This window comes from Plectropomus leopardus, chromosome 3, assembly GCF_026936395.1.
Source record: "Plectropomus leopardus strain MGB_pleo_1.0 chromosome 3, ASM2693639v1, whole genome shotgun sequence".
NCBI lineage: Eukaryota > Metazoa > Chordata > Actinopteri > Perciformes > Serranidae > Plectropomus > Plectropomus leopardus.
The window spans coordinates 38,669,987-38,697,143 of NC_142178.1; the positions used below are offsets into that span (position 1 = coordinate 38,669,987).

General features: G+C 37.6%; 3 protein-coding genes across 3 annotated transcripts in view; 2 read left to right on the plus strand and 1 right to left on the minus strand.

Annotated features, from left to right (window-relative positions):
* Nucleotides 1-5,689, plus strand: part of gpr179 (G protein-coupled receptor 179) — a 29,904-nt gene extending 24,215 nt beyond the window's left edge. The window contains exon 11 of the mRNA XM_088075003.1: nucleotides 145-5,689. Coding sequence (XP_087931129.1) covers nucleotides 145-3,423 — 3,279 coding nt within the window. The 3' untranslated portion in view covers nucleotides 3,424-5,689. The remainder of the gene's footprint in view (nucleotides 1-144) is intronic.
* A 1,052-nt stretch (nucleotides 5,690-6,741) lies between these two features.
* mrpl45 (mitochondrial ribosomal protein L45) lies at nucleotides 6,742-15,597 on the minus strand. Its single transcript, XM_042485414.2, has 8 exons — nucleotides 15,462-15,597; nucleotides 13,335-13,530; nucleotides 12,129-12,246; nucleotides 11,947-12,045; nucleotides 10,534-10,582; nucleotides 10,285-10,434; nucleotides 9,718-9,891; nucleotides 6,742-7,292 (listed from the first exon to the last, which is right to left on the minus strand). The coding sequence occupies exons 1-8, from the start codon at nucleotides 15,522-15,524 to the stop codon at nucleotides 7,194-7,196; spliced, it is 948 nt and encodes a 315-aa protein (XP_042341348.2). The 5' UTR covers nucleotides 15,525-15,597; the 3' UTR covers nucleotides 6,742-7,193.
* An 867-nt stretch (nucleotides 15,598-16,464) lies between these two features.
* The window catches only part of npepps (aminopeptidase puromycin sensitive), a 29,547-nt gene continuing 18,854 nt past the window's right edge, over nucleotides 16,465-27,157 (plus strand). The window contains exons 1-5 of the mRNA XM_088075011.1: nucleotides 16,465-16,840; nucleotides 21,664-21,748; nucleotides 21,879-21,956; nucleotides 22,938-23,059; nucleotides 25,459-25,566. Of these exons, the coding sequence (XP_087931137.1) occupies nucleotides 16,547-16,840; nucleotides 21,664-21,748; nucleotides 21,879-21,956; nucleotides 22,938-23,059; nucleotides 25,459-25,566 (687 nt within the window). The 5' untranslated portion in view covers nucleotides 16,465-16,546. The remainder of the gene's footprint in view (nucleotides 16,841-21,663; nucleotides 21,749-21,878; nucleotides 21,957-22,937; nucleotides 23,060-25,458; nucleotides 25,567-27,157) is intronic.

Below are 27,157 nucleotides of genomic sequence, written 5' to 3' on the forward strand. Positions count from 1 at the left end.
TTATCCTTGTCCTAAATGGTGGTGTTCTTACATGAAAACGTGTCGGTTACCTTTCCTCTGACTTGTTACTCTCCATGTCTTTCCCTCTCCTCAACCATTTCCTCAATCCCTTCATTGATCCCCTCCCTTCTCCATATGCACCAGGATGAATTGAAGAAGTTATATGCCCAGTTAGAAGTCCACAAGACCAAGAAGATGACTGCAAACAACCCTCATCTGTCAAAGAAGCGAAGTTCACGATGTGCACTGGGGAGATCCATTATTAAACGCATTGCTGAGATCCCAGAAAGCATGAGCCGGCAGTGCAGCCGCGAGGAAAAAGACGGATCCTTCCACAGCAGAATCAGCGTGAATCAGTCTGACTCTTTCAGGAGGGCCCCTGATACAGCCAGCATCAGTTACAGGAGTTCAATGAAGTCAATATCACCATCACCATCACCATCCATGCGCAAGTCCCAAAGTGATCATCACTATGTCAGGGAAAGAGACCCTTCCTTGCGTGACTCCATGTTAAAGGCAAACGCTGTGAAGAGATCTTCCCGGCGATCTGAGACAGACTCCTTGGATATTCCACCGGGGGTCTGCAAGTCAGCCAGCGCCCAGAATCTGACAATTGACACCAATCTCCTGCATCCAGATCACAACAGGCTTCATAAGTCCCTGAGTTTAACCTCCACAACTGCCCATTCAGTGGAGAACATTGCTAAGGTGAACAGAGCGAGCACGGTGCTGACGAGATCGAGGCAAAGCATTTCTATTAGTGACCAGACCAGGAGTGCTCTACAGTCAGAGTCATATGACAAGGCTGAAGTCTGTCCTTGGGAGGTGGAGCAAGAACAATCAGCGGACAAGAGTCAGAAACATGTCACCTACGCAAACTCTGAGGAGTCAGGGGATAAAGGGCCACCATCTCCAGAGGTGCTTATCTGCCCCTGGGATCATATACCACCTGTGGAAAAGAATCCTTCAGAGGATAAGGGACTCAGTGAAACTGAGTCCCCCAAACCACAGCCCCCTGTGTCTGCAAGTGCACCAGGCACTCCAAGACCAAAGTTCACAAAAGACCAACGAGTATTCTCCTTTCGCACTGCCACCAGTAAGTGGCTCTCTGTGAAATCAGTCGTGGGAACCATGGAGGCAGCAAACAAGTCCAGTAAGGAGGGGAATCTAAATAAAGAGGATGCCGTCTCACAAAAAAGTCAGGAGAGTGCTTCCACGACCCCAAGATCAGGAACATCTAGTCGACGTCAGAGCATAGAAAAGAGGTCCCTGCAGAAAAGAAGCAAGACAACAGTAGAAAAACCATGCCTCGTGAAGCAGAACGCCATCAGACTGTCCTCTGGGGATTCTTCCGAAAGAAGCCCAAGGAGGCTCGTGATCGTAAAATCTGCCGTCTACCCTTGGGACATGGATGATATGCAAAAAGATGGCACTTACGAAAATGTGTTTTTATCAAGGCAGAACAGCAAACGCAGTAGTATCAGTTCTTGGGAAACCGCCAGCAGCTGTAGAACTCCTTCAACTCACAGAAGAGGTAGCAATCGAGTTAAACCAGTCCATAATACTTCCTACACAGATGTGTGTCCATGGGATGGAGCTGGTACTTCTCAAGAAGGAGAGGCACTAAAGAAGCAGCAGAGCATTAAAGCAGATGTCTGTCCTTGGGAGACGCAGGTATCTGAACCATCTAATGTATGTCCCTGGGAATCTCAAGAGCAAGCGAATATGAGAAGACAAGGAAGTGGTCGTAGTGAAGCGTGTCCTTGGGAAACACAGGATATTCCTGTTATATATTATACTAACACATCCACAGATTCACCGGCACGGCAGACTTTGAAGCATTCATCAGATGTATGTCCCTGGGAGACTGCCGAGAGTCCCCAGTCATCAACAAAGCAAGGTAATGAATATGCTAATGTTTGTCCTTGGGATGTTCAGAACAAGGCTGAAGTTGTATATGAAAACCTAAATCCTTTAGAAACCAAGGGTGGGCTGTCAGTGCCCATTCGACAAGAAGTTTTTAAACATGCCGTCTATCCGGGTGCATCAAAAGAAAGTTTAAGTAATGAGCAGCAACACCATGTAAAATCACCCACCCTGAATTTGGGTAGTCAAGTGACCAGAGCAGCAGAAAGTTGTCCATGGGATTTCCCTGATCCCCCTAAAAACCTGGGAGACATTTGTCCATGGGATGAGGGGAACACTGAGTCAACAAATACAGGTTCAACTACACAAATGACCACCAACATAGATATTTGTCCCTGGGAGACTGGACATCAAGACAAACAAGAAGACTCACAAAAAGGTGTCTCGCCGTTGAAAGCTGCTTCCGTGCAGACTGATGTGAATGCCGGCAGTAGAGAAAACATATGTCCCTGGGAAACTGACCCCACTGAAAAAACTGCAGTTACCAAGATGGTGTCACATGGACTGGAAAGGCCGGCAGACGTTTGTCCGTGGGAAAGTGCCGAACCAGAATCAGGAAAGTCACACACCCTTAAAAAATCAGAGAGTCAGGCAAAGCAAGATGCAACCCGTGCAAATATTTGTCCATGGGATACAGAGGAAGCAGGGGCAGTCAAAGGTGAAGTATCAAGAGCACCAGGAAAGCCAGAAAGACAAGGAAATTCCCCGGAAGATGTTTGTCCATGGGAAACTGATGCCCCAAAAGTTCTGGCAAAGCAAGACAGCACTCGGGCAGATGTTTGTCCCTGGGAAACAGATGATCCAAAAGTTCTGACAAAGCAAGACAGTACTCGGGCAGACGTTTGTCCGTGGGAGACAGACGAGCAAAAAGCTCTCAAAAAACAAGATAGTGCAAGAGCAGATGTCTGTCCATGGGAGACGAATGAGCCAAAAGTTCTCAAAAAGCAAGATAGTGCACGAGCAGATGTCTGTCCATGGGAGACGGATGAGCCAAAAGTTCTCAAAAAGCAAGATAGTGCACGGACAGATGTCTGTCCATGGGAGACAGATGAGCCAAAGGTTCTCACCAAGCAAGATAGCGCACGGGCAGATGTTTGTCCATGGGACACAAGCGAACCAGAAGTTGCCAAAAAGCAAGACAGCACTGGAGCAGAAGTTTGTCCCTGGGAATCTAAGGATCCGCACACCTCACCTGAAAGCAGAGCTGATATTCCCAACAGTAACCAGGATGAACTGACAGGAAACCAGGGACAGTTCAGCATAGAGGAGACTCCAGCGGACATGAGCGCAGAGCAGATAGACGACTCTAAAGAAAACTTACCCCTGGGCCGGCGGGATGCTCTGTGTCCCTGGGAGATGTCAAGGAGCAGATCTGGGTCCTTCACGGACAATGCCTCGGATGTCTTTACATGGGAGCCTGAGAATATTCCTGAGGAGGATGAAGAGGACGATGCAGAATGTGCTGCTGAGGCTCTTTTATTCCCGCCTGACTTGTGATTATTTGCTTTCACTTTTGACACCTACAGCTGAGTCAAGGGCAATGTGAGCTCAGAAAACTATTTGGATGGGACCGTGTTGATGGTGACAGGGAACTTTGAGGTTTTTAACTTCCCTATATCCACAGGGAGGTGGAGTACGGGGTCAGCTCGCAAACAGCTCCCTCGCAGCCGTCTGTACAGCCTTTGTGTTGGACAGTCTTCAGACTTCAGGTTGGACTGTCAATTTGGGCCATGCCACTGTCCAACTAAGAAGCCTGTAGTAGAGACTTGATGAGCTGGACACGAAAGGTTGTGCATACCTGACTGAATATTATTTTCTTTTAGCTGACGCACAGATCTCTTTATGTCCCTCATGAAACCAGAAAAGAACTACAGACAGACGTTTCTTAGCTGATGGAAGGGCATCTAAGGCGTTTAGATGAAGTCCTTTTCCTCCTGCTTTTACCCCCCAAATGGTTTTTTTGGTGTCTTTATATGTTTTTAGGTGACAATACACTTATTTGCCATATACACATACAGTATGTTGAACCCACGGCTGGGGAGGATATGTTCTAAAGCCTGAACTTAACAAATCCGGAGTACTCGCCATCTCAAATATAGCACAACAGATGCAACTCAGAGCTTAACCAGCACCCACTGGATAAATTAATTTCGCTCTTTTGTGGAAATTTTATTTTCAAAATACAAATAAGTGTAAAGCAGTGCCGCCAGGACTACAATGGATGTCAAATTACATTTTTATCAAGTATCTTTGATTGACAAAACTATGCATTCCTGATTGCTTGATGTTGATTTAATGACTAAACGCCAATGATTAATATTACTCTCTTACGTATGATTTAGTGATAATTAAGGGAGAAATGACATTCCACCTTTTAAAGAAACAATGCCAAAAATTTCATAAATCACCATAAACTTGAGACATACACCCTAAAAACTTTACCTGTCACAGTGGAGTGAAAAAATGCATAATTGTTTTATGTCTCAGCATTAAGACAGTAATGTCAATACATTTTATGCACTAGACACTAGTTTCTCTACGATGGGATGATGAGAATAAGATGGAAAAACTGAAAAATACATTTTTTTTTTTAATTTGGTAAATTCAAAGAGCATCTAATTGTATAGGATTTTTGTGTTGCATCTAACTTTACCTGCTTCCAACTCTGAAATGTACCAAATGTTGCATGTAATGGGAATTATGGTGGTGAAGCTAATACAAACGGCTTCCCCCAGTTTGTTGATTGTTTGCTATTTAAATTTTTTGCCAATACAAAAGTCATTATCAGGTTTCTTTATGCAGATGATATTAGTCTTTATAGTTTTTGCTGGAAAAAAAGTTACATCTTTGACACCAGAGCAAACTTCCCAAATATTCTTCTAGTTTTTTTTATTCTGTGTGACTATTTAACATTTTTATTAACTAACAATTTCTTGAGATGGCCCTACATTACAATGTCTGACGTAAGTATTTAAAAGGTTCAGTGTGTAAGAGTTAGGGGGATGTATTGGCAGAAATGGAATATAATATAATAAATATATTTTATTCAATGTATAATCACCTGAAAATAAGAATTATGCTTTACTTTTGCTATTACTTTAGAACGAGCTCATTATATTTACGTACGGAGCAGGTCCTCGCCTACTGAGATCGCCATGTTTCATCACCACATTTTTACAGTAGCCCAGAATGGACAAACCTAACACTGGCTATAGATAGGGACATTCACATTTTTGCGTTGACCGCGTTAGCAGCCCCACCGTGATAAGCACCGTCACAAAAAAATATATATATTTTTAACGTAACCCTACGAAACCTAGTGCGACATCACTTAGTAATACATTTTTGCAGATCTAGAAAATTACTTTTAAAATGATAAGGAAAATGTTTTTGGAAAAAGAAAAAAGCTAAGGAAAAATTTATTTATAATGATTAGAATTACATATTTATAAAATGTTACATTTTTTGTGTTGTTTTCAAGCACTTCCAGGTTATTTTCTTGGGTTTTTAAAATCATTTTTTAAAACTCATTTTGATTTAATTTTCTTGTCCTTTTTACTCACATCTTCCTTTGTTGCTCATGTCCCGTTTCCCATCTTTTTGAAAGAAATTAAGTGTACTTGCAAAGGTTTCAAAGGGTTAAGTTATACATATTTAACATTAACTAGATGTTTATTAGCATGTATAGGCCTATTAGTAGCATATTGGCTCTTTATTAGTAATTAGATTAAGTTACAGATTTATGTTAAGGAATTATTAATATATTATATCACAGAATTATTACAACTTTTAAACACTTTTTCCAGGTTATTTACATGTTTGTTTTGTTTTTTTGCTTTTTAAAATAGAATTTTAAGGTAATTTTCCTCTTCTTTTTACTTATTTCTTGCTAATTTTGGGGTCATTTAGTCTTTCATTGCTCATTGCCTTCTTCCCGTGTTTTTGACAGAAAGGGTTAAACTGCTTCATGTTGTTACTTTTAACCAGTTTAAATTACGGGATCCGTTTGTTTTGGAGAGACAGAGAGCTCAACTAAAAATTCGGCTCTTGGTGAAACCTTCTTAACGTCTGGATCTTAAATTACCAGAGAAAAAGGTGCGCACACATTAGCAGGTGCTGGGTTAGCAGCTTGACTGCAACAAACCAGACAGCATTAGAGAATCGCTGTTTTTTAACGTAAAACTGATTTATTTATTGTTTTTAGTAGTTTTAATTTCCGGGTGCATTTGGGGTGCATTTGTTTTGGATAAGAAGAGACATCTGTGGATAATTCGGCTCACGGTAAAAAAACCTCTGAACAATGAACACTGAAGAAAATCTAACATGGAGAAGTTTCAGCTTGTTGTAATCTTCAGTTCTCACCACTAAATCCCCCTAAATCTTACACTGGACCTTTAAAGAAGTGTCAGATACAGATTGCAACTTCTTAACAAGCAGTATTACATTTGAAAAGGTGAATAAAACAGTTTTCTGTGTTGATGTAACTGAGTCTATGCCAGCAATCTGTGAAATCAGGTGTTTTTTTAGCACTTCCCAAACAGCTGCAGTGATTTTTTTTCATTCAGCGATCTCATTGTTTAAACACTACGCCAAGTTTTTTGTCAATGGAGTGACCTAGTTTTGTGAGCATTGTTGCATGTTTGTGTTTTTTTGAATGAGCGTGCTGTAATTTGTCGTCACGTAAAGAAAAAGAAAATGTTGTAACACATCCCTTGATTTGCATAAAGAAAGAGCCCATGTTCTGTTTTAAAATTTTTGTATGCAATATCTTCTATGAAAGATTATTCTGATACAGATACATCCACTGAAATCTACTAGTGTGAAGAGATGCAGATTGGACATTTTATTTTTGTATTTCCTAAAAGGTCAACATGCAGTATATTCATCACAGAAATAAACCATCAGTTTCTGGAGATCTGTGTATTTTATTTTTTGTGGACATTAAGTTAAAACAATATGGAAATGTGTGAAGAGAAGAGCTGTTGTTATGTTTCCAGACTGCTGTGTGGTGATTTGTTGCAGGGAAAGAAGACGCTTTATTGGCTGCAGGACTCAAAGGTTTGTTCATCCTAAAACTCACCTGCTGCTTCCAGCGACTCACCAGCCAACAGCATTTTTCAAACAGATAAGAGCCTCCAAAGGAAGCCTGGTCTGCTGCCAAAGTGGACAAACTAACCAGCCACGGCCAAATTTTAACAGCATTTGGCGCATGACTGCTCTTAATGTCCTACTGTGGTTTGATGTAACGAGCAGCGCCACCCGGTGGCTCATTTGCTCCACTGAACCGCCTTTGGTTTGGGAACTTCATAGTTGAGGGCATCAAACTCTTCTCCTGGCTTAAGGTCTGGACCAGGAATCATGACGGTCTGAAGGGACAAAAACCAAGAGATTAGAGTCACTTTTGAGCAGACAAAATTTAGCAGAAGAAGTTGAAAACAATAAAAATGCCGTCCAGGATACAGTGCCAGCGAGGTAGCAGACATCAGATCCTCTGCTCGGAGCATCAGTCAACAAAAATATCAGTGAGGCTGGTTCCTTTATCCTGATCTGCATGACGATAATGCAAGATGTATTCCAAAAATTACTTTAAGAAAACCAAAAAACATGTTACCAATTATTTTGACATTTTGCAAAACATCAGACACACATATGGACATATATTGCAATATCAATATGCAATATTATTTATTTATTTATTTTACCTATTCTGATTGAGCAACCCCCTTTTTATGATTTTATTTTTATTATTATTTTTTTTATTTATTTATTTTATTATTATTAGTATTATATTTTATTATTGCCAGATATGTATTATTTATGTGTATATATGAATATTAATAGACTTTTTTATTGCTGCTACTGGAGTGAACTGGCAAACAAATTTTTTATATTTCATCATACAATGACAATAAACTATCAGAAAAAAAATCAATTGATAAAATCCTAATTCCCATGTTTTCCCATTTTTAAGACCTTTGAAATATTGATTTAAGACACTTTAAAACAAATTAAGTCCTTTTTTCAGATTGAGTAACTAAATACCTTATAAGACTTTTTAAGGATCTGCGGGAGCCGCGATAAGAGCAGTCGAGACTGTGTAAAATCTGGTTTTCATTACTGTGTAATTTCGTGGACTGGAGCCGGTGGAGGCGCTTCATTTGTCAGTTGGCTTGACAGATTGTGAATGACAGGTGGCAGAGCCCAAAATAACCACAAGGAGTTAGTCAAACCTCAGAGGTTTGGTGGAACAGATTTTGAAGATGTCTGTGGCATTATGCAGTAAAAACTGCAAGGTGTTTTTAAAGGAAAGAAAAATATGTATTATGAAAAAAAAAAAAAAAACAAACTGCCTGACGTGAATCACTCCAGACTGCTCTGGTCCAGAAAATGATGTACAATTGCACTTTTTACAATATTTTGGAGACAAACACCCAAAGAAATAAAATAAGATAATTTAATTTCTATGCACACACAATTTGAGACCAAAGTAATTCTGTTATGATTGATCAAAAAATATAATTTCCCTTGTTTTCTTACTATAAATGACAGTGAACCTTCTGCTTTGCAATCACATTAACAAGCTCCTCATCCTCATTATAATTTAAAAAAATATCCTGTGCAGGTTAAATATGAGAGTGAGGATGGTGTCTGTGGCAGAGCACTGATGGTGGAGCTTTTTTGGCGTCAGAAACACCTTCCAGGCAACATTACTGCTCCATCTGTCTGCTGTATCTGAGACACAGCAGGGCTGACTCACAGATTTAAGGTGATTATATTCTACGTTTTGCAGTGGTGCGTATAATGCAAGTCAACTTCTATTCCAGTCTTAAGTTGTGAGGACTGACGCAGACACTGAGCACGACCTCTCGGGTGATCAGAGTCGGGCGTTGTTCTCCTGATGCTCACCGACACACGTTTGTTATTGAGGAAACTGCAGAATATGTTAACAGATCGATTATTTTAAGTCCAAGCAACAGTTGTCAGGGTTCCACTAACCCCCAAATTCCACAAATTAAAATTGTGAATGTATAATGCATTTAATGGAAACACGTCAATTTTGAAAAAACTCCAATTTTGAGCACAAAAAAAAAAATCCAAAAATGCTCTTATGAGGTGGTAGAGTTCCTTCAGCTTAGGGCACGTTAGATTTAATAATTTTGAGGACTTTTTAATGCACAGAATTAAATTTAAGACCAATTTTACAACAACCAAAACTGACAATCAATATTTTGTCAAATATCTAACATAAAATGTGACTTTTTTGGTCAAATTAATGCAAGGGAAATGTGGCAGTTTGTATATATCTAAAAGAAATTAGACTACTTGTCAGTATGAACTGGCTCCCTCATGATGCAGCAGGAGCTACAAGAGCTGTTACTGCATCTCATAACTCTTCAAAAGTTGAGCGGATCATCCGGAAGCTTTGAATCCACAATTCCTCTGTGAAATCGTGGACTATCACCTCCCAGAAATCCTTCATACGTGGCCGCTTTTTAAAAATATTGCTCAAGTTTTGCACAAAACCCACCTATAGATTCATGTGTAAAGGACGGAGACACAATGTGACGCTGCTGCATGTCTAAATTATTCATATATTCAGAGAAAAATTATGCTGAAAACCTCAAGACACTAAACATACCCCACCGTCCTTGCTCAGGTGGTCATTAAAGTGACGTATGGACTGGACAGTTAATAAGGGTTTTTTAATTTCCCAGAAGTGTGACTTGGACCTCTGCCGTTTTTTTGGTGAAAAGATAAATTTGTGTCAGCTTGTGCAGAGCGGAGGGTCACCTTTATAACTGGGTCTTTGGCCGGAGCCCAGGACGGCACTATTTTTCCGTGTAACCTCCACTGGCCGTAGGGGTTGACGAGGTGTCGTTCTATGATCAGGTACTCCAAGACGTCCTTCGGCTGCTCCTCGTTGCCCAGCATCAGCCTCCCGAAGCGGTCGTAGATGGCCAGCGTCTGTGGGACATGCAGACGTAAAAAACGGGGCTGTTTGGGGCATTTTACAATCTCTTCATTCTTCATTTTTTTCTAATTTTGGCTGTGTTCATGCATATCAACATGAAATAATGAAAGGAAATTATTTCCGCAAAGAAGAGAATGAGACGGGTGGTCATAGTGACCTTCGACCACCAAAATCAAATCAATTCATTGTTGAGTTTAAGTGGATGTTTGTGCCACATTTGAAGAAATTTCGCGTTTAGGAGAACATACGGACAACCTGAAAACATAAAGATAGTGATGACAACAACAAGAAAAACTAACACACTGAGAAAAGTCTCTCCGCACGAATAGTTCATACTAAGATCGTGATTCGACTTAACTTGAGTCGACTACAGTCCATTGACGTACCTGTCTGGAGTGCATGCGGACCGTCACCTGACCGTACAGATTCCCTTTGCTGACCATATCGGGGCAGCGGGCGTGGACCACTTTGGGCGGCTCCAGGGACTCAACAAACATCCAGCGGATCGTCTTGTAACGGTTCCCCCTCGTCATCTCCTGAAGACGGGACAGAGGAGTCAAAACTGAGATTAATAACGGATGCGATTAATTTAAATTAGTAAAAAAACTCCAGCAACATTTAGAAGAAGCGCTTACAGGATAACACCTCTCTGTCACCAAGGAGTGAAGTTTCTCCTTGTTGAACCTGCAAGACAAACAGCAGGAGTTTATCTTCTTCTCTGAATGGTTTAAAGGGTTAATGTTCAGTAATATTACATGTAGTAATACTAAACGTCAACTTCTGCTTCCTGTAAATCACTGCATGGAAGTCTAATCTACTACACAATCCCCTGTAAAGGAAATATTAGGATATTTTGGCATGGTTTGTTATATTATTTTATTATTTTACTTTCCCCCCCCCCCTTTTTTTATATTTTTATTTTAATATTTTATTTTTATTTATTAATTTTATTTTTAATCTAATTAATTATTTATGTATTTTAGTTAATTTATAATGTAATGATTATTATAATTATTATTGTTACTGTCATTATTCATTTTATTTTATTTTTATGTGTGAACGTGTGACTATGAGGGGATATAAAATTGCTTCACATGAGCAATATACAACATATAAGAAAAATACACAGTAAATCAGGTTACTAAATCAGGACTACTTAAGCCACGCACTTAAAGTGCAAAACTTTTTGCACAGTTCATAATAAAACACACTATTTCTTACCAAAACTGTCATTATTATTATCACTATTATTGTGTAATTATTACCTAATTTCCTCAATTTTATTTCATTAATGTGAAAGCGTTTATGCGAATGCAGCAGAGAAAACATGAAAAAAATAAAAATATGATGACTGTGAGTTGTTGAAACAGACATCAAATCTTAAAGAAAAAAAACCAAAACACTATACAGAATAAGAACATCACAAAAAAAAACCAAAAACCTGCAAGTGCATGAAAGTTACCAAAACACTTGTTTAAACTCGTGTGGTTTTAAGTGACTTTTAAAAGAAACCAGAGTCAGTAGACCATAATGGTGCAGGGGAGAATACTGCAAAAATTTAAAAAATGTAGGTGTAACTAGTTCTTATGTTACTAATAGGGATGAGAGCAACAAAAAATTAATCAACAATATCAGTCGTTAAGAGTTTAATCGAACATGTAAATGCATGCGTTGCTGTAAAACTATATGCAATTTGCTGCTGTGAGCTTTGATTGAGGGAAAAATGCTAATTTTGTTATTGTTTGAAATAAGTAAAGTTTTCGTGTTTGTTTGTTTTTCAAATAGCAATTGATTAATTTTACCAATAACTGAATAAGAAACATGCTTAAAATTTGCAACCCTAATAACAACGTCATATTTTAGTATTTTAAAAACTGTCCTAAACATAAAAAAATCCCAGCAAACATTCAACATGATTATCATAACGCTAAATATACATCACCTCTACAAAGATATATTCTCTGAAAAACAGCTGATTGATTGTGAGTATGACAAAATCACTGCGACGTTCAGCCGAGTGAATCCAGAGACACGAGTCGGTTTCTTACTGTGTCAGGCAGTTGTGAGCCTCAATGAAGATTTCTTGAGCTCGCTCTGCAAAATCCTTCGTTGTGAACTGAGAGTCGTACTCTTTGATTTTACGAATCCTGTGAGAAAGAAAACATTGAAAGAAAAACATTCAGCCTTCTCTCATTTGCAGTAAAGTTTATCGCGTTTTTGGACATCTTACGCCAGCTGTGAGGCGGCGCTCTGCCGGATCTGCTCGGTTCGTTGTTTCAGGCCTTCTTTAGACAGAGTGGACAGACGAGCGTCGCCCTCCGGAGGGATGTAAGGGTCAAAGATTCCCGCTGTTAAAGACATCAGACAGGGATGATCAATAAATATGAACCCTCCAAACGGGAGAAATACCAAAAAATAAACAGTACTGACGAACTGATTAGTAAATCGACATAAAAATAACCGCCATTTGATAAAATGTTATCGTTAATTTTAATTTGTCGTTAATAAATGACAGAAAATGTTGTTTGCAGCCTTTTAAATATTAATATTTAATGATTCTCTTTGTTTTCTATCATATTAAAATTAATATCTTTAGGTTTTGGGCTGACAAAACGAGACATTTAACCCTTTAATATTACACACATTTGTGTTTCTCTGCACACAAAATGCGGTTTTCAAAATCAAACTTCAAATAATACTATATAAAATTATATATATATATATTTTTTTTTTTTTTACTGTTATTGAGTACATTTTTAAGCAACATCAGTTCTAATCATAAATTTCAAATAAAAATTACAGAACTGTTACCCTTTAAATGCCAGGTTTTTGTCATGGTGCTACTATTTTTAATTATTTTATTTTTTTAAAGGGACAGCAAGACTGCTAATTTACATCCATAGTCTTTTGGCAGGTAACAGACAGACAACAGAAATAAAGTACAAAAAAAAAGAAAAGAAAAGAAAAAAAGCAAAAAAAACACAAAACACAAAAAACAAAAAATAAATAAGTAAAACACAGACAAACATGAATTATTTTCAATATGCTACAGGCAAAGTGAATTTTTTTTTCATGATCACAGCCTGCGATATGCCATTGATTAGCAGCATTGCTGATTTTTATACATTATTAGTTATTTTGCAGTGTCAAATATTCACACTCATACCATAGTGCACATGCAATGCAATTTTCAAATATCAGGCTATAAAAAATATTATCCATTAATATGATTTTCATCATATCATCTTCATCATTCTTTCCCTTCAGAGCCTGATATGTTGCATTTTATGAATATACTAGAAATTCTGATAATAAACCAAACCCCCTTGAAGCCTTTGCACTCTTGAAATTCAACAGTTTGACACTAGACACTAGAGTCCCACACAGCCATGGATTTATATGTTTGTCAGGATGAATTGAAAATAAACATGATTACCAGTGCAGGCCATGTGGATGGGCCTCTCAGTGAACTGATGTCTGATATCAGGGCCTGCTTTTCCGGCTTTGCCCTCCTTGTTCGCTTCTTTCTTCCCTTTTATCCCCACTGCTGGGGGAATAAAGTGCCGCTTCTTGGTCCGGACCGGCAAGTAAAGCGGGACGGGATGCCGAATGCCCAAAGACGCCTCGGCATTCTGAGAAAAATGTGTTTGAAGATAAGATGATGAAACTTAATCTATCTTGAGGGAAACAGTTGTGCAGAAAGTGAAGTGAGACAGAGTGCAAATAAAACAAATTATGAACAATAAGGATGATTAACAGCAAGGTGTAAACAAATAAAACAAATGTTCATGATGCCAGAAATATTAATACCAAAAAATAAACAGTTTAGAGTGATTAACAATTAGCTGTTTTACCATCAGAGGTGCTTTAACAATCAGTTTATCAATCCAAATCTATTGTCCACTTTATTAGGCACACCTGACCTGTACAATCTTTCTTTAAAAATAGATTTTATTGATTTTATAACTTTACAGCACAGTGTTCACCGCATACTCAAATACATCTCAGATTAAGACAAGCCTACAAATACATCAATAAAATGAATAATAACAATAACAGACTTGTGCAATCTAATGCAATCCTACGCAACAGCTTTACCTTGAATTCTACTTTTACAAACATGAGAAGATTTTAATTTTTTTGGTGGCTGTAACTTGAATCTAACTTTTACAAAGATGAAAAGTTTTTGTATTTTGGCATTGTTGGCTGTACCTTGAATTTACTTTTAAAAAGATAAGAAAACTGTAATTTTTGGCATTGTTAGTGTTTTACTGGGCTAGAGTGCACTGTCGGACATTTCCGCACTAGAGCGCGCTGTCGGACATTTCCGCACTAGAGCGGGCTGTTGGACGTTAACGCGCGCTGGAGCGCACTGTCGGACATTGCTGTGCTGGAGTGGACTCTCGGACATGTCCGCGCGCTGGAGCACGCTGTCGCACATATCTGCGCTGGAGCGGCAGACGGACATCAGCTGGAGGGCTCCGGACATCAGCTGTTTGATTGGCAATAATGAAATGCTGTGGCTGTCAAACACTCAGCTGTTCTAGAGTCAAAGTCCTTCACTGCATTTGTTTCACCGCAGAGATATTCTTATTATCATTGACTGTTCCTGTTGTCTGTCAAAACATGGCTGGAATGCGTTTTATCGACACTCTCTACATTTTATATTTCAAACGAGTCATAGTTATATCGCGATTGATATTGTTATAGTTTTATCGCCCAGCTCTACACCTACTATTACATTTCTGAAGGAAGAGAAAACCTTGACTGTTAGCCCTTGGACTGGAGGGACTTTTCTTGAGCTGCCTTCAGATGTTTTTAACAAGTATTTAAACCCTTGAACCCCACACAAATGGGCGCCATTTCTTTAAAAACATGGGAGGAAAAGGCAATGAGCAGCTTGGTAAAAAAATGCTCCATAAATTAGAAGAAATGTGTATATTTAGAAAATTATTCTGATTTTTTTAAAAATAAAAATATATCTATAAATTATATACGTATATACTATTACATATTTAAAATTATTTTGCAAAATAATTATATTTTAATCACTTTGTCTAGGTATTTTTTGTTTTAAACTTTATTTTCCTTTTAAAAAATCTAATTTACAGGTAATTTTAATGTTTCAACTTTAATTTTCCTTTTTTGAATCTAATTTTCGGTATTTTTTTTGTAGTTTTTACTAGTTTCTTGAACATTTCGGGTCAACTTTCGTTGCTGATGTTTCTCAAACAAATCAAGCCTATTTGCTCAGGTTTCAAAGGGTTAACGTTAAAATAATAAGTTAAACTTGACTTTTTTTAATCTTATCATTTTGACTTGCAATATAGACTATTTATATTAAAGTCAATGCCAACATTTAATCTAATTTTAATAAGCGTGTTGTAAATATTCCTCCGTGTATCGCTGACGTCCTAACGGTAAGCTAACGTTAGCTCAGCTAGCTCCGTCAGGACTACGTTAAATGTAACGCGTTAATAACGCGCTAAACTACCGAGCTGCCTCGACAACAAACTGAGAATATGTTTCTAACAAAGTAAACTGTTATTAAATGTCTCAGTACCTTCAAACTGCTGCACGCTGCTCTGTGAAGAGCTACCAGCGTCCTCCTCACGGGCATCGCCATCTTGACACCGTTTGACAGGATGAGAATACGCTTCCGGTTTATACTTTCAGAATAAAAGTTTAATTTCGTCTGTTTTTTCTTTTCTATCCTCCTCTCTCTCGCTCTCTCTCTCTCTCTCTCTCTCTATCTCTATCTATCTATCTATCTATCTATCTATCTATAGAGAGAGATAGATAGATAGAGATATATACTGCATATACATACACTACTATTATATTTTTATATACTGTTTTTAAAACTGAAAACAGAAATCAAAATAAAAATGTTTTTAAAAAATGAAGAAAAAAGAAAGACATTTATTATATAATACCTTAGATACAGATATATATATATATATAGATACAGACATATACATATACAACTATTATATATTTACATATATTCATATCTGGCTTCAGCAACCGTTTTCAAAGTTGACAAAAAGTAAGGAGAAATCAAAATAAAAAGTTTTTAATAAACGAAGAAAGAAAGAAAAAAAGACATTTATATAGTCTACTTTATATATATATATATATATATATATATACACACACACACATACATATATAATTCGTATGTTTATTTTATTCTTATTTATGTATTTAATTTAATACAATGAGTTATATTCAATACTATGATTACACATTTTTATTTTAATAAAATATGCACAAGCATTTTAATCAAATACATAAATAAAAATAACATACACATACGAATATATATAGATAGATAGATAGATAGATAGATAGATAGATAGATAGATAGATAGATAGATAGATAGATGCGTACATATACGTACACAAATAAAATAAATAAATAAATAAAATATACATAAAAATATAAACTCAAGGATAAAGAGACTAGTTATTATTTTTATGCACATAATTATCTATTTTAATTTGTTATTTTGATTTTTATGCACACACGCCGTGGGCACGTACGCTGACAGGACGTGATGACGTGTGTGTCTGCGGGGCGACGCTGCTTAAGCGGAGTTGTTTGGGCAGTCTGCGGGGAGAGGAGAGCTGTAGCTGGGTCAGTTGATGTTGCCGCTGCTGGGCCGCAGGGTTCCGCTGTCATTCGTACACAGACTCACTACCTGCTGTCCGCCCTCACTGTCTCGGCCCGTTCTGCTCTGCTCGGTCCTAATAAAGCTCAGACCGGTAACCAGAGTCACACACAGCACCGTCTTCGTTGGCCAAAATACAGGAACCATGCCCGAAAGGAGGCCCTTCGTACGGCTACCGACTGACGTTTACCCCGTCAACTACGGCTTGTGTCTGAAGCCCGACCTCATCGACTTCACGTTTGAAGGCAAGCTGGAGGCGCTGGTGGAGGTACGTTAGCCCGCCGGGACACACACACACACACGCACGGCTGGATTTGTGTGTGCACGGCGGGGATCTTGTTATGTAATCTGACCAGCTAACGTTACCAGCTAGCTAATTTGTTAACGGCAGACTGTTAGCTCGTAACCTAGCTGACGTTAGCCGACGTTAGCTCGCTCACCGGCTAACCGTTTGTCGACGGGCTCCCGCCGGCTGAAGGAGACTCGCGAATGGGTGAAATAACGTCTGGATATTTCCGTTGACCAACCAGAAGCTAACTGCAGCTAGCTGCTAGCACAACAGTCCCGCAGACTTGCACTCTCATGTTAGCATAGCCGTGGACATTAGCATGCTAACTGACGCTTTGCAATGCGCTTAACGGTAATGTGTTTCAAGAGCACTTTGATGTTTGCCAGCGACGTTAACCCCTTCGTAAACCAATGCATTACTACAAATTGCGATCAATTAATCTGTTATGGATTACCTGGGTGAAGTAGGCAGCTAACGGCGAGCTAACGCTCACTAATGTTTGCTAAATCATGGCAACATCATGTCGCCCCCTCCCACCCTCTGCCTCAGTCACAGACGGAGGACAAGTACTCAGAGCGCGTATAAACCAGTAAAAGTACTAAAATCACACTGTGAAAATACTCCACCACAAGTAAAAGTCCTTTATAAAACATTACGCGAGTAAAAGTATATAAGATTAACAGTAAAATGTACTTTAACCCTTTGAAACGTGAGAAAATCAGCATGATCTGATTCAAAAACATGGAAAACGTAAATGAGAAACTTAACAAGAAAAAAAGCAAGAAATAGGTAAAAAGTTACAAGAAAATTGCCTGAAAAATAGCACAAAAAAAACCCATTAAAAGATACGAGAAATTACTTTGAAAAATGCAATAAAATAAATAATAATAATAACATTGCTTAAATATATAAATATAATACATATAATATAAATATATTGATATATAATATAAATAATATACTGTAAATATAATAATTGTTTATTGTATGCCACTTTGAAAAATGCAATAAAATATATAATAATAGTAATAGTAAATGTAAATACATATTCTCTCTAACATTGCTTAAATATATAAATATAATAATTATTTATTGTATGCCACTAATGTTAAACTAATGCATTGCTCCTAATCACGATCAATTAATCTGTTACAGCTTATTGGCAAAAAGTATCTTAACAAGAAATGTACCTGAAAAAAGCAAAGGTAAATTGCCTGAAAAATAGGGAGAAAAAATAGAAAAAAAGAGTAAACATGAAAACATGAAAAACACTGCCATAATTTGAAACTGACCATAAACTGTGTAAAGAGAAAATGGATGTTATTGTTTCAAATGCAAAAAATATTGACTCTTTTTTTTTATTGTAGTAATACCATAATAGAGAGACCAACTTTGTCAGTATCTTTGCATTTGAGTTTCTGACAGACTTTAAACTTTGAAGTTCATATCGACAAACTGTGAGAAAAACTCTGCTTTCTTTCTAGAAACTTTACCAGCTGATCCAAGGGGATTTTTAACTTGTTTAGAGTTTCCACATGAGAGAAAAGGGAATGAAAAGCTGTAATCAGGAACAAAATCTGTTAGACAAATGTATTGTTTTAAAACTTAATATTTACCTCTGTGATGCAGAGGAGGAGTAGAAGTATACAGTTGCATTAAATGGAAATATTCAAGCAAAGTATTTAAATATGAGTACTTGAGTAAATGCACTGAATTGTGCAACTCTACAAATGACATGTTGGGAGTGAATTTGCATTATGAAAATTTCCAAAGTAGCTCTAGTTCAGGTTAAACTATTTTTTAAACGGCCCTCGGGGTAAATTTGCAGAATGCACACTGACGCTCTTTAGCGTTCGCTGGACTTTATAGGTTAGTGAATCATTTGGGTTTCCTTCGGCTTTTGTGTCGTCAGTAGCAACTGTGTAACTAGCACATAGGCTAAACATACCAGCTCACGTTGCATGTGTGTCAGAGCTAGAATTTGTGCTTACATTGTGCAAAATGCTCCATTGTGCGGGCACAGACACCTGTCAGCTGAGCGGCCTCACACCTGTGCCCGGTCGTAAACACTCACTCAACACACATTATCAGAGAGAGACCACATCGTTATTTATGATCTAAATGTGTACGTTTGCAAATATACGTTTTTCTTTGAGTATTTGACACCTTTCCATAAACTGTATCACAGTCAAGAACCGATAAAATAATAGTATAAAACTAACCTTTAGGAACATGAGTGAAAATGAAAAAACAAAAACAGAAGCTTGAAAATGGAATAAAGTCGCATTTTGCTTGACCACCAGTCCAACAAACTTTATAGAAATGTGATACTGTAATGCCTGGATATCCTGCTGCAGAACATCATCACTCACGGATAAATAAACGCATTCAATCTGGCTATTTGACACCATTTCTGTTTATTTTGCCCACATTAAATAAGTTAATTTATCTGTAATTACAGATGTTCTGTTTGTTTTTGGATCCTTGCAACAACCGTGATCCTCTATATGTTGTTTAAGACATTTTGGAGTTTATTATGCTGCTATTTTTCATCATAACCTGCTGCTGTAACACAAGAATTTGCCAGTTCTGGATCAATGCAGTTCAAAACAGTCATAAAGCTTTTAGAGGGCTGAAGTGCTGTGCAGCTGTTTGGGGATCCTCCGTTAAGAAAATGGGAAAGTTTTTGACTTCAAACTGTGCATTTTTTACATAATTTTTGCATTATTGATATTAGTATTATTATTATCAGTTATTATCGGTTCTCAACTCCAGACTTGCAGGTGCCCCTACCTGCCCGTTTCCCAGCTCTCTGCTGTAGCACGCCTGAAGCAGCTGATCCAATAGTCAGGGATGTGAAGTGTCAGGTGTCTTCAAATCATTGTTATTATGTTACGAGCAACTATTGTTGTGTTATTGAGTTATTTCCCACCACTTGGAGCTAATAAACTGACGATGCAGGCTGTGCATACGGTGGACAGGCCACCATGAAAACACTTGCATGATATGAATTCACACTGAATAGGAAAATAAACAACAACATAACAGCAAGTAAAAATACAGTTTTTAAGACAAATCAGCAATAACAAGCAATATAAATGGAAATCAGAGTAAAAGGTAGATTTAAATGTTTCAGCTCTGAACCACCAGCACCGGATGTTTTTGTGAAGTTTGGCCTCAGTATTACTTTATGTGTCCCTGGGGAAATTTGTCTTGGACATAAAGGCTGCCGTAAAAAAAGTACATTCATATTGCAAAAACAGATGCAAAGTGCACAGAACAGACATAAATAAATAAAGTGCGTTCAAAAACATACAACCAAGGCATTGAAAGTTGTTTTTTTCTGTCTGATATCTTATTGGCAAATAACTGAAATGCCACCTAGCACAAGTAATATATGGGAGATCTCAATTATTATGCTGAAGACAATATTAAGTCTACCACCAGGAAACATTCGAAAATGACTCAGTGATCGAGAGAGCGGTTACAGTTTAAAGGGACAATTTAATTACAAAACTTACAGGAAAAGTTTTTGTTTATCAGTCTGTGGAGTGAAGCTAAAGAGCAGTTTTAATGTGGAGCTCAAACAATATCTAACAATAAAATAATGTATAAAACTTGATTTTCATGAGGTGCAGGGATGAAGAGGGAGTTTGATTATCACCGGATGTTAACAGGGGTAACTCTTTATTTATTTGTTTTTTAATATTTATTTTTCCCAGTTTAGCTTCCTCTTTTTTCTGTAAATAATAATGAAAAATTGTGATTTTGGGTATGTGGGTGCATGCATATGTTTAGTTGATTATAGTATAGGTTTAAATTAATGAGGGAGCTGGTTAATTAAAAATCATTTACTTTAGCAGAAGGGTCGAGATTAAATACGTTTGTATTTCCTCTCACTCCTTTTCAAATATGTAAACAAAGTCATGTGTTTGACCATTTCTTCTACTTGATGTTTTTTAATTGTCTGTATTACTTTTTTGTCTGTCTGCTTGTTTGTATAATCATTTCTTTATTTTCTTTTTTACATGTTCAGAGTAAATCAAACACATTCAAGCAAATCCTATTCATGAAACTTTCAGATGAGTTTTAAATATATTTAAACACCCTGTCCTTGTGTAAATCATTTAGATGCAAATTGTCTTTTGAGAGTCTTAAAGTTGAGACCTCCTGAAAGTTTTCTTAATCCTGTGTTTGCTAAGAAGTGAAAATTCTCTACCGCAGTTTGGTGCCCTGTTTACCTGCGGTTTGTACAAAAGAGGAAACTCAAACAACGTGGCAGTTTACCACTCGCCTGGCATGTCTTGTAATTACGGCCTCTCTGCCGCTGTGTCGGCCTCCCGAGCGTCTCGAACAGCAGCGGCAGCGTCCAACCGGCAGTGCCACAAACCGTGAATGTCACTACGACTGGCCTTTGTGAGAACGGCATGTCATCCGAGTGTGCCGCTGTGTTTGGCCTCCAATAAGTCAGGCCGTCACATCCACTGTTTTCACATCACGAGTCAGAAGCCCCGTAGTCTCCCTTTTTCTTTCTTTCAATGGTTTTTTCATACTCCAACTGGTTCTTTGTCCGTGAGCAGTTTTGCCCTTCAGCCCGTCTCAGTAAGGCGGTGCTTTCCTGTCTCTGTATCTGATGTTCGGTCACCATCAGAAACAAAACACAAACAAAACTGCACATACTTTTATCGGAGATTTACACTTTATTTTGACATGATTGTTCCCTAACAGATGGGGATTTTAAATTAAAGCACCGCAGAGATGATCGGACGATAAATTATGCTGTTTTCTGTCAATATTTACAGGTTACACAAGCCACAAATCAGATTGTGATGAACTGCGCTGACATCGACATCATCACAGCTTCCTTTGCACCACAGGGAGGAGAAGGTTTGTTTTATTCTGTATTAACAAATAAATGAGAATGTAGATAACTTGATTTTTGGATAACACCTGATTTTATTTATTTTTTACCCCTGAAGAGGAAATATTTCATTTCATTCCCTTCCTCTCTTTTTAGAAATTAATGCCACAGGATTCAACTATCAAAATGAGGATGAGAAAGTCACCCTGTCATTTCCTAGCGCTCTACAGAAAGGTAAGAATGGACTCTGTTGTTACTTGTTACCTGCTTTTTAACCCTTTGAAACTTGAGCAAGTTGGATTTCAAAAACACAAGAGGAAGGCAATGAGCAACGAAAGAAGTAACGACCCAAAAATTAGCAAGAAATTTTAAAAAAGCACAAGAAAAATTAGGCAACAACAGGGCAATTCAAAGTGCTTTACGGAGCAATAAAACATAATAAAGGATCCAGATTTACAATAAAAAAGAGATGATGTAGAAAATGTGATTACATTATTTTAGATTCATTATATATGCTAATATATTAAATTATTATAATTATAAAATTAATTACTACATTATTGAATACTAAATTACCATCAAAAATAGCAAAAGTGTATAAAAGTGGTGCAAAGTTTTTTTTTTTTAAATTATACCAACTCCAGTTAAAAAAAAAGTTTGCAGTCATTAGTGGGTGCAGTAGGCAGAATATTAAAAGATTGTTTTTAGCTCTGACCTAAACGTGGTCAGAGTTTGGGCTCGTCGAACATCATCTGGGAGGATATTTTAGGTTTGTGCTGCATGGGGGAAAAAAAGGTTCACCATGTTTTGCTCTAACTCTTGGGACGGTTACCTGAAAATGAGTATGAAAAAATGACCTGGAAATTGTGCTTTCAAGCTATAATATAATATATTTTTCCCCATTTTTTTTCATTTTTCTTCAACATTTTCCCCCAATTTTTTAATAAAAATTTCTCTAAATTCACAGATATTTTTTGGAACATTTCTTTCCTAGGTGCTCATTGCCTTTTTCCCCTTATTTTTGAAATAATTTTCTCAGCATTCACACCTGTAAATGTTTGTTAAAGTGTGTCTGAAAGCATCGCAGGAAAAAGTATATCGCCACAGGTTTCAAAGGGTTAAACATTATTCTGTCGTTGTTCCTCTTGAAAGAGTAAAATATTTTCCGTCACTCGTCGTGGCTGAACTAACAGCTCTCTCTGCACGCCTCCCCAGGCTCCGGGACGTTGAAGATAGACTTTGTCGGGGAGCTGAACGACAAAATGAAGGGATTCTATAGAAGTAAATACACAACCGCTGCTGGAGAGATCCGCTACGCTGCTGTCACACAGTTCGAGGTAAGACGACGGCCTCAGGGAGATGAGATGTTTTCCTTTTTTGGGAGGGGGGAGTTAAGCCTTGAGTCTTTATTTAACAAAAACATGTTCAAAATCAGATAAAGAAGAATATAAACACACACCAGGGCACGTATAAGTAACATTCTGCACAGATCATGATAAATAATAATAATTAAAAAATCATAATATCAATTCATAAATCAATTAAAATCTTAAAATGAAAAAAAATGGACAGAAACAAAAGCAAGCAAAAAAAAGAAAATAAATGTTCATATCACATTAAATTTCCCATTTTAAAATAGAATAAAAAACAGTACAAATATGTGTTCCTTGTATCCTTGTAATAACAATTATATCTTTAAGAATAAAATAATGAGTGATATTAAAGTTACTGAAAACACGAGAACTTAAAAAACTCAGAAGTTCATTTCAAAATTTTGCATAAAATCTATCCAGTAAATTCTACAATTTCCAGATATTCAGATATTGAAAACTCTTGTTCTTTCTGTAGACATGCTGATGAAACTTTAATCCATTTATTTTTTTTTCAGTATCAAATAGCAGGGATTTTTTTGATCTAATTTAAGTTTCGGGTGTTGCTTAACCCTCTGTTTGCTGGTGTTGCATCACAGGAGGGTGTGATGGTCCTGTGACTCATGTGTTTTCCAGAACTGTCTGTGGGGTTTTTTCAGAATATTTAGGCAATATCTCAAATTTTATCCTGTATGTTTAAAAAAAAAAAACTACAGTGTGTTGTCATGTGTTTTTGAAAAAGTCAAAAATAGGTCAGTCCAGTGTGGACACTGACTGGAGGGCTTTCACCTGCAGGATAAACACCTGCTGTGTGCTTTAGGGAGCGTGACGGTTTGGATTTTCTCGCTGTGTTCACACTCCGCTCCACCTTGACTGCAAAATAGAGATAAAAAAATAATAATAATAATATACCACTTAAAACCTTTCTTAAATGTATGGCAGCCATTCTGTGTTGTCTTATTAATAAATAATTATGAACTTGTTTTCTTAGCATTATTTTAGATCAGATAACCATGCCTTTTTTTGTTTTGACTGGTTATTTTCTGCCAATAAATGCTCTAAGTGGCAGTACTTTTATTGAAAATTTGGGTAGAATATTTTCAGTATTTTATAGAATAAAACAAAAATTCAACAAAGTGACTGATGCGTTTGAAACCACAGACGGACAGTGATACAAACTGATTTAATTTAGTGTTTCCAATGACCTGCCTCTGTGTTAGTTTTATTATCTGCGTGTCTGTTTTTTATTTTGTTGTCCCACAACTGTGGGACAATAAAGACATAAATTTTCAGTTTCAATGAACATTTAAAATGTTCATTTTATTTAAACACCTAATTATAAATAGTTAGAGCAGAGAAACTCATAATTATTTAGTGGTGTCTTAATTGTTTTCCAGAGCTGTATATTTATTCAGGGCCTTTTAAGTGGTCGTTAACCTCATATTTACATGCATAATGAAAGGAAAAAAAACGTAAATGAAAACTTCATACTGCCGTTACGCCTGCAGCAGACAGCCTGCAGAAAGCTGCGCAGATTAAAATGAGAGCAGATTTATTGCGTGAGACGTGTTGAGTAGAAAACTTGTCTGATAGGCTTGTGTACAGACAAGCAGCTGAATATTTTTTATTTTTCTTCAGGAGCTCTTAAACATGGGATGGAAGACAATCCGTGATAATTACAATAATTGTGTTTATTATTTTTCACTCAGCAGCAAAAAAAAGTAATAAAATGAGTACATTTTAAAAAACTGGTGATGACAGTAATGAGCTGAACCCAGATTCACACAACTGGTGGACAGTAAAGATATTGCGGTTATTGTTAAAGCTGTAGTCTTCATGCACATGTTTTCAGCCACAGTGTGCACACAATGGAAGATAAAGTTGTGAAAAAGTTTTGTTTTAGACATGATGTCATGATCTGTATCCTCCCAACACACAAATACGCCCTGATACCAAGTCAGAACATGACTGAGAGACAGACAGAATGAGAGTGAGCATTAATGTGAAACTAAAACTAAAAAACGGGCTGTCTTTGCTGTCTCTCTCAGTGTCAAAATAAAGCAGAAATGCCAAAAGAAAAGTCTTAAAAATCAATATAACCTGGGGATTTTCAGCCATTAAAATGCATTCCTGCTGATGCAGTCACAGGTGGACTGACAGCGTCTCTATGAACCTCAAAACACACTCAGACCGTGAAGCTTAAGATTTATAGCCTGAAAATATCCTAATATTATTGTAAAGCCATATTGCCCAGCTCTAGCGTGAACTGCAGTCCACCTCGGCCTGATCTGAACTCAGCCTGGACTCATCCGGGTCGAACACGCAGCGTCTCAGTTTGTGTCCTCTTGTCTCCGTCTCTCCTCCAGGCCACGGACGCTCGCAGAGCTTTCCCCTGTTGGGATGAGCCAGCTATCAAAGCCACCTTTGACATCGCTCTGATAGTTCCCAAGGACCGAGTAGCCTTGTCAAATATGGTACGTGTCATATGTTCACTCCTCCCTTTGAGGAACTCCAGACCCCAGACCGCCTGAGTCACTTTCAGCTGCCAAGTTTCTTTAATGTGTGTGTGTTCGTGTGTGTGTTATGTAAGCTACCGCACACACACACACACACACACACACACACACACACACACACAGAGGGCAGACAGTGACTTCATATTCTACCTCTGGCCAATGTTATGTTTAACCACATGTGAAATGCAACTACTGTACATGTGCAATGAGGTTTTTTATTGTTGTTGTTGTCGTTTTCTGAGAAATTCTCCTTCAAAAAACACGTCTTGTGTTTGTCATACGGACTCTGTGATTTTTAAACTGAAGGCGTTTGCAGCCGAATTGCATCAGAAAACATCATCTGGCTTAGATTATTTCCAACAACACCCCTCCAGGCTAGCACAGTTCATTTGTGTGGTGACGACGGAGCTAAATTTGGGTGTTTCTGATGACTGGCTGAGTATGAATGACATGAATGCAGTCTGTCAGTCTTTAATAATGTGTTGCTTTTGTGTCCAGTCCCATTGTCTTAGTGTCAGGTCAATAAAATCACATTATAGAGGACAAATTACCAAAGAATATCACAAACAAATAACCCTGGATTGAAAATATGTAAATAGACAAATGATGATTATTACAGAGCATCATGCCTGAGGCTGAAGTGAGGGTAATCTGGTTGTTTTGGCCTGCAGGACGAAGTCCCTGCACAGATTGATGCCGGTCCAGCTCTTGACCTTTTGTGTTCACATACCTGCTGAAATTTATTTTCTCACCAAGTCTACTGTGACCTTTTAAAGTCCAGTGCAAAGCAGCACTGCATCACGCTCGACAGATGCTGCTCAGCGGATACTTCGTGGTAACATTGAGGTTTACATGTTGGCACAATGGTGCTGAAAAATATCTGCACCTACTAAGATAGATACAGGTCAGACTGTCATAAATGTCAGCACTGATGATAAAGGATAACTCGGGTGATATTCTGAAGTTGTGTTTTTGTCAGCAAATCCCACGAAAAGACCCAAACCAACAGTGAAGTTATCCACTAATCAGTGTTTTGTGTGTATGTACAGTTCGATGTGTCTTCTTTCTCTGAGCCATAGAGAGCTCCATTGTTGTTAAAAACACATCAGTGAGTCACACTCAGTATGTTTACATGCACACTTTAGTGGAGCTCCGGTTATAGCTCGATTAGGCCAATTTACTGGACTACTGTCCCAGTATAAAAGCATCAGGGAGAATTGATTTATTGACAGAAGTATGTTTGACTCCTCCACAGCAGGTGGAGATATGCCTCCTTTCAGCTAGTTGCTATAAACCTATATCATTTATACAGTCTATGATATAGGCCGAATCACAGTCAACGGCGCTGAGGAAACTCTGCCTTCATTGCTAAGTTTTAAGCCACCTAATAAAATCAATATCAGTTTAAGTCAAAGCTATATTTAGAATATTTTCACTGCTTTGCCTTGCTGTCAGACAGCCCTTACCGACAGGGATTTGAAGCCGTTATATCAAAAACACCAAACTTCACTGAGAAAATCAGTAATTTTAGTCCAGCCTCCATCAGCTG